Source organism: Cariama cristata, unplaced genomic scaffold (assembly GCF_000690535.1).
Source record: "Cariama cristata isolate BGI_N322 unplaced genomic scaffold, ASM69053v1 scaffold1961, whole genome shotgun sequence".
NCBI lineage: Eukaryota > Metazoa > Chordata > Aves > Cariamiformes > Cariamidae > Cariama > Cariama cristata.
Window position 1 is genome coordinate 263,299 of NW_009599730.1, and position 14,808 is coordinate 278,106.

General features: G+C 39.0%; 1 protein-coding gene across 1 annotated transcript in view; it reads left to right on the forward strand.

The window, feature by feature from the left end:
- Positions 1 to 14,808, forward strand: part of LOC104168986 (protein sidekick-1) — a gene marked incomplete at both ends in the record, with an annotated part of 245,870 nt that overhangs the window by 185,657 nt on the left and 45,405 nt on the right. Inside the window, 4 exons of the mRNA XM_009709783.1 lie at positions 1,572 to 1,687; positions 4,682 to 4,874; positions 8,185 to 8,283; positions 13,150 to 13,341. Coding sequence (XP_009708085.1) covers positions 1,572 to 1,687; positions 4,682 to 4,874; positions 8,185 to 8,283; positions 13,150 to 13,341 — 600 coding nt within the window. The remainder of the gene's footprint in view (positions 1 to 1,571; positions 1,688 to 4,681; positions 4,875 to 8,184; positions 8,284 to 13,149; positions 13,342 to 14,808) is intronic.

A 14,808-nucleotide genomic window follows, 5' to 3' on the forward strand; every position in this document is an offset into this window, starting at 1 on the left:
GAAAAAACATGCAGAGCTAAATTTTCAAGCCATGATGTAGTCATTGGGGAATTTTAGTGACACAGGGCATGAAAGTGGATGTTCTTGTCATTTCAAACTTGATATCTTTGAGGATTTCTCCATTTTTCTGTGTTGATATTTCTAGGCTGTGGATGTCTTTGATAAGTGTACAGTGTCCTAGCTCTGTTGGCTGCAGTCTTACTATAGCTTGTGTACCAGTTAAGTATAATACCTCTTTACATCTCTTTCAAACATAGCTTTTGGTGGAAAAAGGGGCATTTTTACATTTTTGAACTTCATGACTTGATTTCTTCTCCATACAAAGATTCATCTTCCAAAAGTACTTTGAAGCTTTAAAAGTTTGTGACCTGTTTTTGAAAAGTGTGGAACAAACTACCATTTCTCAGTGGGACTTGTGGGTACTTTTTAGAAGCATAGGTCATTGGACTTTGGTAGAAATTTTCTCTTGGAAGCAGAAGGAATAAAGCTTTCCAGGCTTCAAAACCAGTTGTGGATAGTTCCTCTTTCATAGAATACAAATGCACATGGCTGTCAATAGTAATGTTTTTTAAGCTTTATTAAACTTATTTTATAGGATTCAAAGGATATTAGTCCTTTTTTTATATATATTCGAATAGCAGTTTTCTTCTTAAACTTACTGTAAGCTTGGTAATTTCAGAAAAATAGACCTGTCTATTACTATTCTTTCCTCTGAGATCTATAGAAATGACATCTTAAAGCAATAAGTTGAAGAAATTTCCTGGAAGGTATTTAAAGAGACATTATATTAAATGGCAAAATATTTAGGTGTTATTTTTTGTTATTTGAAGGCAGTATGCCTTTATGTTCTATACTTTCTTCTGTATTGAGAAAACATCTGTCTAATTAAATACTTGGCATAAAATGTTTATGCAACTTTTAGTAGATTAGAGGATGTATTGGCTCAGAATATATATAATCAATTCAATATACATGACTGAATATCATATTAAGATAAAACGAGAACATCTTCAATTCCCAAGAAAAATCTTTATTGCACGTTATATGACCAGTCCTAATTCTTTAGGCAGCAGTAAATAATAAACAGATGCTGTTGCCAGATTATAATTCACAAGTAGAACTTTAATTGTGTGGACTCCATGTTTGTTTGTCTGATCTGGGGAATTGTGTGATATTAAAAGACTCAAGGAATTTCTTTCTTCTTTCTGAAACTGTTCATTCTCTGTGCAGTCATGGAAAATTGAAAGAGATGTGTTCACCTATCATTACCTAGCTTCTGTCTCAAGTCTTTATGAGAAGCTCATCTGTGGAATAATAAGTGGCAGAAATAATTTCATCCCCTCCCCTCGAAAGACTCTCCGATACAGAATGAGAAATTAACTCAATTACCCTTCTTTCCAAATCCTTGCTGGTTACTGTTTCACAAGAAGTGCATCCTTGTCTCAGGGTTGTTACAACTTTGTGACTCGCGAGTGGCAGTCAATGCATTCTGTGTTCATCTTTCTCTTTTGTCCCCTCATCCCTCCTCTGCTCTGTTTTATTGTGTTTCCCTCTCTGCTGGCTGGGAGCAGTGCCTACAGCTCCACCGCAGAATGTGCAAGTCGAAGCCGTGAACTCCACAACCATCCAGTTCCTCTGGAATCCTCCACCCCAACAGTTCATCAATGGTATTAACCAAGGATACAAGGTAAATAGAAACAAGATTTCTGTAACTTCCTATAACGTTTGCCTTAACAGCCCTGGTATATAACAATTAGAAATTGAATCTAATAATCTCTGAATCTCCAAAGTGACTGTGTATTTTCAGGGATATCCTACACGAGTAAAATTAAGAGAGAAGTGAGCAGTTGTTGCTCCTAACATCTGCATTTTATTTAACTTCTGAAAAGGTAATATGTCATAGGCTAGAAGTTCGAATACCTTTGTCATTTACCTGGACAGTTTCCAAAGGCAAAAAGCAGTTCAATGTCAGTTTGGAAAGTCAGCACGGGAGATACCTTATTTTGCCACTGAAAATCAGTCTTAAGTTTCTATTTACTGTAATGCAAAATTCCCATTCATTTCATTAGGAACCAAGACATCACTCTAAATATTTGTCTTAACTTTCCCACTGTGATGATTTGGGAGATACAAGAATGTAAAATTTATTAATCATGCTTGATGACACGGAGTTAGCATGATGAGTCCCTGTTGATGGGGCAACTATCTATTACAGAACGCAGAGTAGAGAGTACTTAACAGAGCACTTGTTGGTACTTTGACCAGTGGAGTGTATGCTAAGAAGGTAGCTGGAGTGGTTTATTTCTGTCTCTCAGGAAGGACTGCTTAATAGAAACTCCTTCAGTGGTTCGGCAGTAGGGGCATAATAAACGAAGGATTTGAAAACATTCATGGAAAGAACAAAGAGAAATCTTGTAGGAATCACAGAGGAGGAAAAGGGAAGACAGGTACGTTTTATGAGCAGGGAGGAGGAAGGTTGATTTAGGTGTTGGGTGAAGGCATGTTGAGTGGGCTGAGAAGGAAGTATAGTTCAGAAGACAAGTGGTGGATTTGAGGGATTGTAGGTGGATTTAAGAAGTTTCAGAAGACTTGATCCTTCTCTAAGAATGTCTCCAAGTGATGGAGAAACTAAGACAGGTGTGCATGGGTTTTAGTATTTTCACCCAGATCTATATATTTCTTATAAAGAAGAGCGCTGGTTTCATAATCCCACTGCTGAAGTATTACATACATGCAGATGTGTACATCTGTTTTTCCCAGAGATAGAACCAGCTCTCAAGACTAGGTGACTAACAGGGCTGCAGGAATATGTCCTGAAAGCTCAACATAGAAGTAGTACTTGGCTTCTGTTCAGACTCTGAAGAATAAAAGCACTTTTGGGGCTCAGTGGACTGCAATACACTATAATTTTCTGGTGCAAGTCCAAGCATGGTGAGCTCAGTCAGATTTGCAAAAGTCATATTTCAGATTCTTATCTTTTGTTTTAATCAGAGTTTCAGTCTGAAGATCCTTAGTCTCATCGCATAGCTACCTCTAATTTATGTTTCAGTTTCTTTAAGAATGGTATAAAATAACTAAAATTTCTCTTTCTTTGGATTTCTTTGACTGCAGTAGATTGCAACAGCTTTACCATTCCTGTTTCTCATAGGGATTGTGAATTGCAGTACGAAGACTGTGTGAGAACTTTTCTGTCAGTTACTTCTGTAGCATAGTTTTTCGTATGATTTATAAATTACTAGTAGTCAAAGGTAGACCTTTGCTTTTCTTAAGGATTAAACCCATTTTTTCCTTTGACAGAATTGTTCACCTGTATTTTCTGCACATGTTTCCTGAAGAATAAGCAGTGAAATGTACTCAAAAAATAGAAGTTCAGTCCCCCAAAGTTATAAATGCCAATTGTAATCCACAAAGGTGATTTAGAAAAGAATATAAAACTTACCGTCCCATCAACCATTTTCAATTTTTATCTTTTCTTTGAAATTCATTTGCATTTCAAGAAGTTGTAAAGTGCACCTTTTCAAATATGAAATATTCCTAACAAAATTACTCCTTATAGTCCTCTAACTATGCTTTCTGATTATCAGAAACTATAGACATTGGCTAAACGTGTCAAATATGGCTCATTGATTTCAGGCATCTATTCATGTTTATGAACCTGAAATCAATACGAGTAGCACAATTTACACGGATACTGAGTAAGACCTAGAATTCTGACATGCTTATGTAAGCCATACGATAAGGATTTTTGGGCCAAAAAAAAGTTTGATAAGCACTTTAAAGCTTTAGACTCCTAAACTGTTAAGGCGATTTCAAAAATTGTTTTAAAATTTCAGAATCATTTGCCAAAAATGAATTTTTAAGTCCTCATTTAGGTACTTACACATAAGGTACTCTACTCTAAAAAATATTGATCGCCCAGAAGACCGACTGAGATGAATGAAAGCTGGAGAGCTGAGCACATCTGACAAGCATGCCATTTTAAATGCATGAAAATGTCTTCAGGAGTCTAACTTTTGGGACCCAGGTGTTGAAAATTGTAGTAATCATCTTTACAACCATTTTCAATTCTTTCTGTAGTTCCAGAACCACTTGAATCATTCACAGTGTGGATATCCCCAAACGATGGAACAGTGTAATAGCCTGTTAGGCAAGGCTGGTCAATGGGATGCTGGGGAGGCTGTGGGAGGGGAAGGAGGATGTGTGTGTCTCCCTGCTTCTCTCTTCATTATCCCAGTAACCTCCCCAGCCAGTGGGATCTTTAAAGGAACCCCAAAATAAGATAAAGATTTTATCTCGGAGTCGCACTGAAAGTACTTTTCTTCCTTCAGCTTACTCTCAGCAGCAGACTGGTCAGAACAGCCCAGAGAGAAGCAAAAAACTCATGTCATACGAATAATAATTTACAATAATATTGGTATTGTTCAGTAGCAGACGTTGAGAATTGCAATACCTCCATGGTATCGGTATATCCCCCATCACTAAGTGAGTGTTATACTCATCCGTCCAGTTATCATAGTAACAGTGTTATATCCATCTGTTCAGCGTCAGAGCTGACAGTAGTTTAACAGCATTGCTTGGGTTTTTTTACAATCAGATTAAGATGGTTTTGGCAGCCAAGCATACTTTGATTCCAAATAGACACAACTTCTAGTGAGAGCTTATCTATGTTTAAATTTTCTAGCTTCTGGCATGGCCAGTGGATGCTCCGGAGACTGTGACTATGGTCACCATTGCTCCAGATTTTCATGGTGTTCATAGTGGCTTCATCACCAACCTGAAGAAATACACTACTTACTATACGTCGGTCCTGTGTTTCACCACACCTGGCGATGGACCACGAAGCACACCCCAGCTCCTGCGCACTCTTGAAGACAGTGAGTAGTCAGCACTGGTAGAGAATCTCAGTGCTCGGATTTTGTTTTGTTGGATATAAAAGCCAGAATTTTCAAATCTAGGTGCTTAAAATTTGACCTCAGGTTCTCAATTAGTTTGCAGTCTCTTGTCAAGTTACTTTGCATCAGACGATGAGCTCAGCCAGTCATCCGTGTGTGTTCTTTTAGCTTGTGGCAAATGGATTCTATTTGATATTTTTTCATTATGAACTAAACCTGGATGAATTTTTCTACATTGGTCAGAAGCTGAAAACTTCATAGTCTGGTTCAGCTAACGCACAACACATTGTTTATGTCTGCGAACCCTTATGCTCTTAATTCCATGTTCAGGTATCCAAATAAATGTGAATTGATCTTCTTAGGACCTGAGCACTGGAACTTCCTGTGGAGCTCAATGATTAATTTACAATTGTTTCCTTCTGTTATTCAATATATTGAAAATGTCTTTATCTATATTATATTGCAAGTGTTATTTGCAATATATCTATGTTATATTGCAAGAACCAGGATCATAACAATGCAGTAACTTTTATTCTGCAAAGCTGGAGCCATGATGAAGTAAAATAAGCTGGATAGTTTAGCATATAAATTATTTCCTGCATCAGAAAATGTTTTGAATTCTGTGGCTTCTTGGAAGTTTTTGCTCAAGACATATTTGGGACTAACAAGTCTAGCGTGTGTCTGATGCAGATGACAACTAAATTGCAGTGGCCCTCACAACTGTGTGTCCACAGTGATCTTGGCTCTGGCCAGCGCTTCAGTATGTTTCTGTCATGGAGCATCATGAACACTGCTGCACATTTACAGATCCAAATCAGAATGAAAAAAAAAGTCTAATACATCCATTAAGGTATTGTTTTCAAAAATATTACTTTGCCTTAATAGGGATCTTTTAGGTTAGTCAGTGTTCCCCTAAAAAAACAAATCTCATTGTCATTAACATTCACAGAAATGAGGCTTGAAGTGCTAATCCAGTTTTTCATGAGATACTCTTGAAAGAACATGAAAAAAAAAAAAAGAAATACTTTCCATGGATTTTCCTTTTGTGGTTAGTCTCCTCCATATGCTAGACCTGTGCCCCAAGAGCAGGTTGTAGACTTAAACCTTTGCTTGTTAGAAGATCACAGAGGTAGCAGTTTAACTACCAGAAATCTATGTGAACCATTAGTATGAACTCATACTTGTTTATCTGGGGTTGAAGCAAAAGGCATGGAGGAAAGAGAAACATGCATTAGCTTACTGTGTGTAGAATTAACTTTTTTGTATGTTTTCTTAAGGAAATGAAGATTTTGACAATGATGGTTTGTAAATGTATTCGACCGTCTGTCTTAGGTCCATCTCTCTTTCTCCCTCCAATGGCATTTGAACCCTGTGGCTAATTTCAGTGAGTACAGAAGAGTAAGAAACCAAAGATATGAGACTCCAAAGATTTTGTGCAAATTAGTCAGCTGGGAAGAGGAAAGAGCCTATTAACATTTCTGCTGAAGGAAAGGCTGCAGAAATGAACCTTAAAGACTGCACAAAGTAGGAGATGGGCCACAGTCAGTACATGGAGTGTTTCTCAGGGGAAACGTTGAGATCACATGCGATTTTAAACACAAGAAAATTCCATCATGAAACATAAAACAAGAGAAAGCCAGACTTGTATTTTGTAAAACATTTAGAACATTTCTTAGTGTTTGCAGCTGTGTGCTCCAAGGAGCCTCAGCAGTAGAGAAGAGCAGGATTTTTGGTTTGTGGTTTTTTTTTTTTGTTTTTTTTTTATTAATCCTTCGGAGTTGCTTTCCTCGAGTTTTCATGGTGACTGAGAAGTTAAGTGCAGGATAGTATAATGCATCTTTGCAGAGAACTCGTTGACTCGAAGTTGCTTCAGGATTTATGTGGTGGGAAAAGAGATTCAAAAGGACTGTCATTCATGTTCTCAGGTGATAATTTTCTGTCTGTATAGCAAAGTTAGGCAATCCTTTAGAAAAAGAATAGTGCAAACAGATCTGTTTGCTGATGAACAATAAATAAAATCTGACATCCAGTCAGAAGCATTGTGTCCTGGCTTGGAGTAACCTGCACCTGTTTTTCATCATGACATTAAAATTGGACTGCAACTGCAGGAGCTAATTGGAGTAAAGCTTTGTGAGTATGCGGTTTGCATGTCTGCAGATACGTGGTCCTGAATAGTGCATAATTGCTATACTCTTGTTGGGTATCCCTGAGATCGCTACCAGATCAGCAGTTCTTTCTGTAATGCTTTGACTACTAGATATCGCAGGATGGATTTGGAAATTTTCCTGACTAGGATTGCAGAATTGCAAATGTGGTTGTAGCTGACCTACTGGCAGGCTTTGGGTTTTTTTTATCGTAGCTGGAGGGGAATGAGAAACTGGACTAAAGTGAAGAGGAAACAAAATATGAAATTGCAGACGAGAAATTGCCAACTGATGTCAGTGGAGCTGGAGGATACTCGGGCAGGGATCCAATGACAGAAGCACAGTGAATGTAAAGTGAACAAAAACTCCTTTTTCTAGTACATCGATTGAAGACAGAACAGCAGTTGGATCAAAAATCAGTCAGGATGTCTTCGTTGAAGATCAAAATTGAGGGAGGATGGCATATTCTTGACAGCCATTCCATTTTATGCTCTTTCATTGCACACTAGGGAGCTGAAATTTTTAAGAGCTCTTGAGCTACATTATAAAAATCCTTTAAAAGTTTCACACACTTGTATTCATTTTACAGAAGACAGTTGCCATTAGGTTGGACGTTTTTAGAGTTGTTTTGAGAGAACCTATCCAAGCAGTGGCTCGGTGACTCTGTCCTTGCTTTGACCTTGCATAGGCAAAAGGCTCTTTTCAGAGAGGGGTGCTGGTGGGTGTTGCTACAGACCTCAGGCCAGGTAAGCTACACATAGCAACACAGGTAAACACCGCACACCGTCGTTGAGAGAAAACGGCAAATGCAATCACTTCCAGGATTGCCAGCTTGATTGTTCTAATTAGATTAGATCAAGAAGAGAGGCAGAGAACAAGTTGCCTGCAAGTCTCCTGCTGCCACTCGCTTTAGTTCTCTGCACAGTTAGGATGATGACTGGATAAAATAATTTATGTGATGATAGCCAGAGTCCTCCTATAACACCTTGCGTTCTCCCCTCTCCCCTGCAGCTCTGGCTGATGTTTCCAGCAGGCTTCCCTTGGCCCTGGCTCAGTGTTTTATTTCTTCAGCTCTAACCTTGCCACATGAATCAGATCAAAAGTAAGTGGGGTTCGCCTGTTAACAGATTTCCTTTTCTGATTGCCAGAGCCAGGAGCAGTGGGACACCTGAGTTTCACTGAGATACTGGACACATCTCTCAAGGTCAGCTGGCAAGAACCTGTAGAGAAAAACGGCATCATTACAGGCAAGTATCAGCTGCTATCTCCTTGGGTTTTTTTAAGCGAGTGTGGGGTGGAATGTATCATTGCAGTGAAAAAATGTTTGCATGATAGAGCATTTAGGGAGAACTGGCTACTGCGAACACTCGTTTCCTGGTCTCTGTTTTGGGTAATTGAAATGTCAGCTAGGGTACGTTATAGAAAGTATGGGTCCAATTACTGGCAGCTCATGATTGTGGTCACTGAAAAGGCAACCTGTACTAGAAATCAGCTCCCTATGGAGTTTCTGGTCTTGTTAAATCTTCTGTAACCTCCACCTGTGCTACTAAATTTCTGAAATTTTGTGAAACAGTGCTTGGCCTTTGCCCTGAAGGTAGGGGGTTCCTACATGGAGTTTACAGCTGGAAAATCTGGACAGGCGTTGCTAAGATTTACAATCAAGACCAAGCCTGAAATCAGCAGTATCCTTCATCTATGATCAAGTGGTCTGGCTGTGGATTGCGTGACAGAATTTGTGTCTCATTACTTAATTTTGTATAAACCATCACAAGGGTTCAGAACCCTCTTGTTTCTCATTGATGAGCTTGCCATTTGACATGCTATTTATCTATTTACTGTATGCCACTGTAGATACAAGATCAGCAACTTCATTATTTTTCTAAAAGGAAGCTATAAATAGTTGAGAAAAACTCTAGTTCTTATCAACGGAGGCAATATTGTTTTCAGATGGGAAACTATCACAGCTACACAGGATGGACATTCCATTTAACAAAGACTTTCAAGGTTTTAAAGTGCAAGAAAGCTCCCAAATTTTAAATTACTGGAGCTAAAAATCGTGGGAAGGGAGAAGATCATTTCACATGGATCAAAATATTTTGTTTTGGGAGCATTGATATTGAAATGTTTAATGATTTTTTTTTTTTAAAAAAATTGTATTATAATTTGTCAAAACAAAACAAATTTTAGGAGTCAAAAGAAAAAAATCCTACTCTCCTAAGCATTTTAACTTTGACAGGTCTAATTATTTTGATAGGATTTGCACTTGTCTGTGTTTTCTCTGTGTACCTGTAGCATGCACCATTTGTACATGCACCTTCCATGCTGTTTATAGTGCATGTGGAGTCCTTATGCAGATCATTTTATGCCTTTATAACATGGTAACCTTCCTGAAATACGCATTGATTTAAGTCATTTGAGAACAGAGACTAATGACTTCTGAAAGCAGAGCAGTATTGATTCAGTGAAGATGGCCAAAGCCTTCAAGCCCGAGTGCTTACGTTTAGGTACCTAAATCCAAGACTAGCTATCTACGTAAGATGATGTAATACTCATCCTTGTTAAGCGCATGTTAGCAGCACTGTGCTTAGTGTTGCAGAATTGCTCTGCTAGAAACAAGCTGCTGCCTCCCAGAATGGGTTGAAACCTGGTGGAACACGGTGATGGACCATGTTATATTTGGGGCAAATGGTTTCAGAAAGAATTAACTCAAGAAACTCTGTTGTCCATGAAGAAACACCAGTGTAAAAATGCCCAGCAAAGTTTATGAGGAAAGAGAAACTTCCTTAACGATGCAAATTGCATTTGGGACTGAAGAAAAGAATAGCAAAATTGTTCATGTGCTGGGTGCCTCAAAGGCTTGTAGAGGGCCGTTTGGAGATCCAAGTGCTTAGAGAGGCAAATATTCATCATTTCTGCTCATTGATATCTTTACTGGACCTTCTTGTTCCATGCACCAGAGCTGGGAGGAGGAAAGCACGGAGGGTAGTGCCCGGCAGCCAGCCTGCTCTGGGAAATTGCCCATTACTCTTGCTGTAAATTTCAGTATCTTCCTTGCTCTCTCAGTAAACATTGATTTATGAGGATCTGGATGTAGACGGACAGTTTGTGATTGGGTGTACTGCTCTCTTGTAGAGAATTTACTCCAGATCAACAGAAAATTATTTCTGAAACTCCTCTGGTCATTAGTTTCCGTTAGAGTTTTGTGGAGAGGGTGTAGTGCCAAAGCATACGGGAAGGCTCCGTGGCACCTTTCCTGTTCGCATTTACACCAAAGCCAGAGGAAACACTCTCAGCCCAGACCGGCTGGACTCCCCCGTGCACATTTCTGGCAGAGATCACGTCTGTAAAACAGAGAGCGCATTTTTACCAACCACATGTCCTAAAGTTCTGCCCATCTGTCAGTCATTGTGGTTGAAGTGCTACTTGGGGGTACGGTGGATGTTGTTCCTTTCCTTCAGCATTTTTTTCATCTGTTTTTGTTATGCATGATTACACTTGACTTTGTGTCTGCTTGGTATGTATGTATGTATTTTCTGTTTGCGTTTTTTTTTATATGACTAGAATTTAACTATACATTCACGACTGAAATATCCAACAGTAAATGCTGCCTCTTTGCCTTTTCTTCAATTTGTGTCTGAACTCAGGATATTTTTCCTGGTAAACTTTTTTTCAGAAAATAAATACGTAGAGACTATGTGCCAATTGGGTGGGAAAGCTGGGTCTCATTCCTGTGATCACAAGGGAGAAAACATAAAATGTTCAAAGAATAATCACCAACATTTGATGTACATCCAAAGCTTATCTAGGCGGGAGAGAAAATATCTCAGTCACTCAAGATTGCCTGGTGCATGGTAGATGAAACTTTCTATTGTTCGTAAGCAACCAATGGATAGAGGGAGCATTAAAAGTCCCCGGTTTATCATCTTCTGGTTATTTATTGCTTTGAGCATCCTGTTTTGTTTTATTCTGAGGTGATACTCATTGATTCCCTCTGCCAGCCCATGTGTAGAGTTCAAAGCAGGGGTAGCCAGGTCATCCGCAGCTCCCAGGCAGACAGATGAGCCACGGCATGGCCCTTACCCAGCCATAGCTGCCCGTGGACGTTTTGCTGGCTGGGGACACGGCTACTGGTTTCGTGTCCTCTGCTGGGAAGCGGGGAAAGGCACAACTGCACCTTCCTCTGACTCCTCCTCGTTCTTCCACATTGCCCTGCCTGGAGCAAACAGCACCCACAGCTTTTGAAAGAAAGGGGGATTTGTGATGGTCGTTCTATTTACAACTCCTTCGTGCCTCTTCACTGAACATCAAATAGAGTGGACAGTCATCCCCCACCTTTCTGTTTGCCCTCTATTAATAAAGGCAATAAAGTCCTTAAATTTTGTCAAAATCTTCATAGAGTTTATAATCTTGCCTGTGCTACATAAACTCTGGTCATTCGTAAATGATTCTCAGGCCTTTTCAGAGAGCACCAAATGCCACAGTGTCTCTGAGATATTGGTAAATTACTGACTTAATTAATTCCAATTCAAACACTTACTTAAAACTGGTTCCAGATGAGCATTCAGGAGTTTTTCCCCTTCCCCTAGGTAGTGCATAGTCAGACACGCGGTTGCGGTGTAGCTGGAATTGCTGAAGTGTCACCTCTCTTTATCACTGCCCTCTCACCCGAAACATAGTGACTGTGTGAGCACTCTGAGCCCATTTTCATGCAAAATTACGTTAACGTGAATCTCTGTCAGCGACGGCAGCTAGCACCAGAGGAAGGATAACATCTCACACCTCTCAAACTCGCACAGAAATATTTGTCTCGCCGTGCTTTTAGTTCATGAGATGATGTTTCCTTGTTGATTAATACCATAAGGTATTTTGCTACATCAATTTGTATAGGTTAATCAGCTTATCATGTTTTTTTTTTTAAAAAAAAGGGGGAAAAAAACCCTCAAGCCCTTCAACTGGTCTGAATTCCTCATCTTAGATGATGGGAACAAGAACCCAGTAGGGAGTTTCTCCAGCCTGCTTGCCTCATGCATGGTTCACTCAGTGGGGTTCCTTTCTGTTAGTCCTTTTCACTCACTTCCATTTCACAGGCATTCAAGAACTATGTGTATTTTTTTCCCCCCTCGAGTCAAATCACAAAGAAAGCTGCAATCAAGCAAACTTTTCAGACACACTTTCTGGGGACTGGCACAGTGAGGTTCAAATGGGTTCAAACGAGAATAAAGTGGGACTGGGCAGGAGGAGGACAAGCAGATTTGGAGGTAAAATTGAGTAAATCAGACAGTAGAAAGTTTCAAAAGTTCTTGGAAGGCAAATGGTTATAAGAGTGATAAAAAGGAAAGCCTGGTTATGATAGAAGAATAATATGGAAGTCAGGGTGAGTGCAGTTTTGGACAATACATTGGCTACGCTCTGGTTTTTAAAGAAAGGATAATGATTCACCCTGATAAAGGATTTGTGCGAGGAACAAGCAGTGGGGAGTAGAGGTTTTTCAATTCCTAGAAGATTCCCACAATGTTCCTGCCTGATTGTTATTGTCAGATTTGTATTTCTAGATACACAGCAGCAAAGATTACTTCAACATGGAAAGGGAGTAGCGCTACTAAGCACATATAGATTTTTAATTAGATAGTCCAGCTGGTGAGAAGATGTTCTGTTTTCCAGTGTTTCTTCCTATTTGCTTCATAGAGTTCATAGAATGGAAGTCCACCCTTCTGCAATATTATCCCCAGGTTTCCTAGCCATTTCATAGCAAGCACTGTATCGTCATAGAAAAAAGAGACAGTCTGCTGAGACTCCGTGTCCTCCCTCATCTGTAATCTGATGGGCAGATGATACCTCATGGGGTACCTACATCAATTGCTTATTGGAAATAACAATATTGGAAAAATACTTGGGTATTTTAGCTAGTGTTTACTTTGACTTTCTTTTCTGCTTATAAAAGATGACCACAATGGAGTAGAGGAAGAAACAAGTCATACCACCATTGACCCTAAGCAAATCTTGCAGATGCAGGAATTTGCCAGTCTCTGGGTTATTGTGTAACTGTGCTTGAGAAGAAAAACCAGATCCCACCACTGCAATGACCCCCTGACTTCTGTGTAATTGTGTTTCAGGGTACCAGATCTCCTGGGAGGTGTATGGCAGGAATGAATCTCGTCTGGCCCGCACGTTACCCAACACAACGCTGGAGTACAAGATCACGGGGCTCTCGTCTCTCACCACCTACACCATCGAGGTGGCAGCTGAGACTGCAAAAGGGAGCGGGTGGGTCACATCCTCCACCATCTCTTCTGGTGTGCCCCCAGGTTGGTGAAACTACATGAAACAAATTAAAATGGGCTGATTCTTCGTGTTTCTATATTCCAAAGATCAAAAAATTACTTTGGTTCAGTAATGACAAAAATAGTTTTATTTATAAAGCATTGGAATTCTTTACCACATAATTTAAATTCAATTTTTAGAACAGATTAAAACATTAACATGAACATGCTTGCAATTTGAAATTACCGCAAAGTTGAGGCTATTTAATACAAACACAAAAAAACTTGTAGGGATGGCAGAGGGAATGGACAAAGTAATTGAGTGGATACAATACAGAATCTCTTGACATTTACAAAGTAATGTGTTGTTTTGGGGGGAAAATAGAGTTTGGATGATGATAAAAGGGAAAAGTTTTTTCATTTATAAGTAGTATAGCTTATGTCACCTATGAGAGGACACTTGTATAATGAAGCTAAAATCTTATTTACAAGATTTGGGACTTGTGGCTACAAAGTAATGTGAGAATGAAGCCTGAATCAATTCAAAAAGTGTTGTTTCGGGGGGAAAATAGAGTTTGGATGATGATAAAAGGGAAAAGTTTTTTCATTTATAAGTAGTGTAGCTTATGTCACCTATGAGAGGACACTTGTATAATGAAGCTAAAATCTTATTTACAAGATTTGGGACTTGTGGCTTGAGAAAGATTTGGGAGGCAGTAGTCCTGTACTGCATTGTCTGAGTTACCATTCCGGTACATGTAAATTTAGCCTTTCTGCATTTTGTTTTTAAAATACTACGCTCTCCCTCATCCAGTACAGAAAGCAAACTAAAAAGACAATTCATACCTCCAACAAGCAATTTCAGTTAATTTATAGGTTATAGAAGTAGAATTTTCCAAAGTGGAGCAGTTAGTGTACATCACTGAGGGTAATCCAGTTTTTCCCTTTTCTGGTATTTTTGAACTTTTCTGCATGTCTTGAAGTATGTTTGCCTTTCTTTTCCCTAATCATAGATAATTGTGACAAGTTGTAGACTGGATCAATGCCGTGCTCCCTGTTATTAGCAGATAACAGCATTATCCTACTTGGTCAGAGTTAGTTTATCGATCATAGTTCCCACAAATGTGAAGTAAGAATCAAGAAATATTGTGTATTCGTGCCTACTTGAAATATACGCCAAAAAGCTGCCTATTTTTTGCCTGTTGCATTGGCACATAGTACAACATTATGAATGTTTACTGATTAGAATAGTAATTTTCATTACTTATGAATGCAGGTACTATTGGGAATTTATTCTAAACAATCTATATTTAATCTCTTTCCTGGACTTGCTTTTGTTGATAAATCAGATAATATTAAAAATGTAAATGCCGCTGTAAGCTTGACTGATGTGAGGCAAAGATCTGATTGGGGCTGCAGATTTTTCCTCTTAGAAGGTCACCCTCTTTATTTGCAACAGAAACTTAAAAAAATTCATGTACTTTATTCAGGCATCAGGAATGACCTCTACAT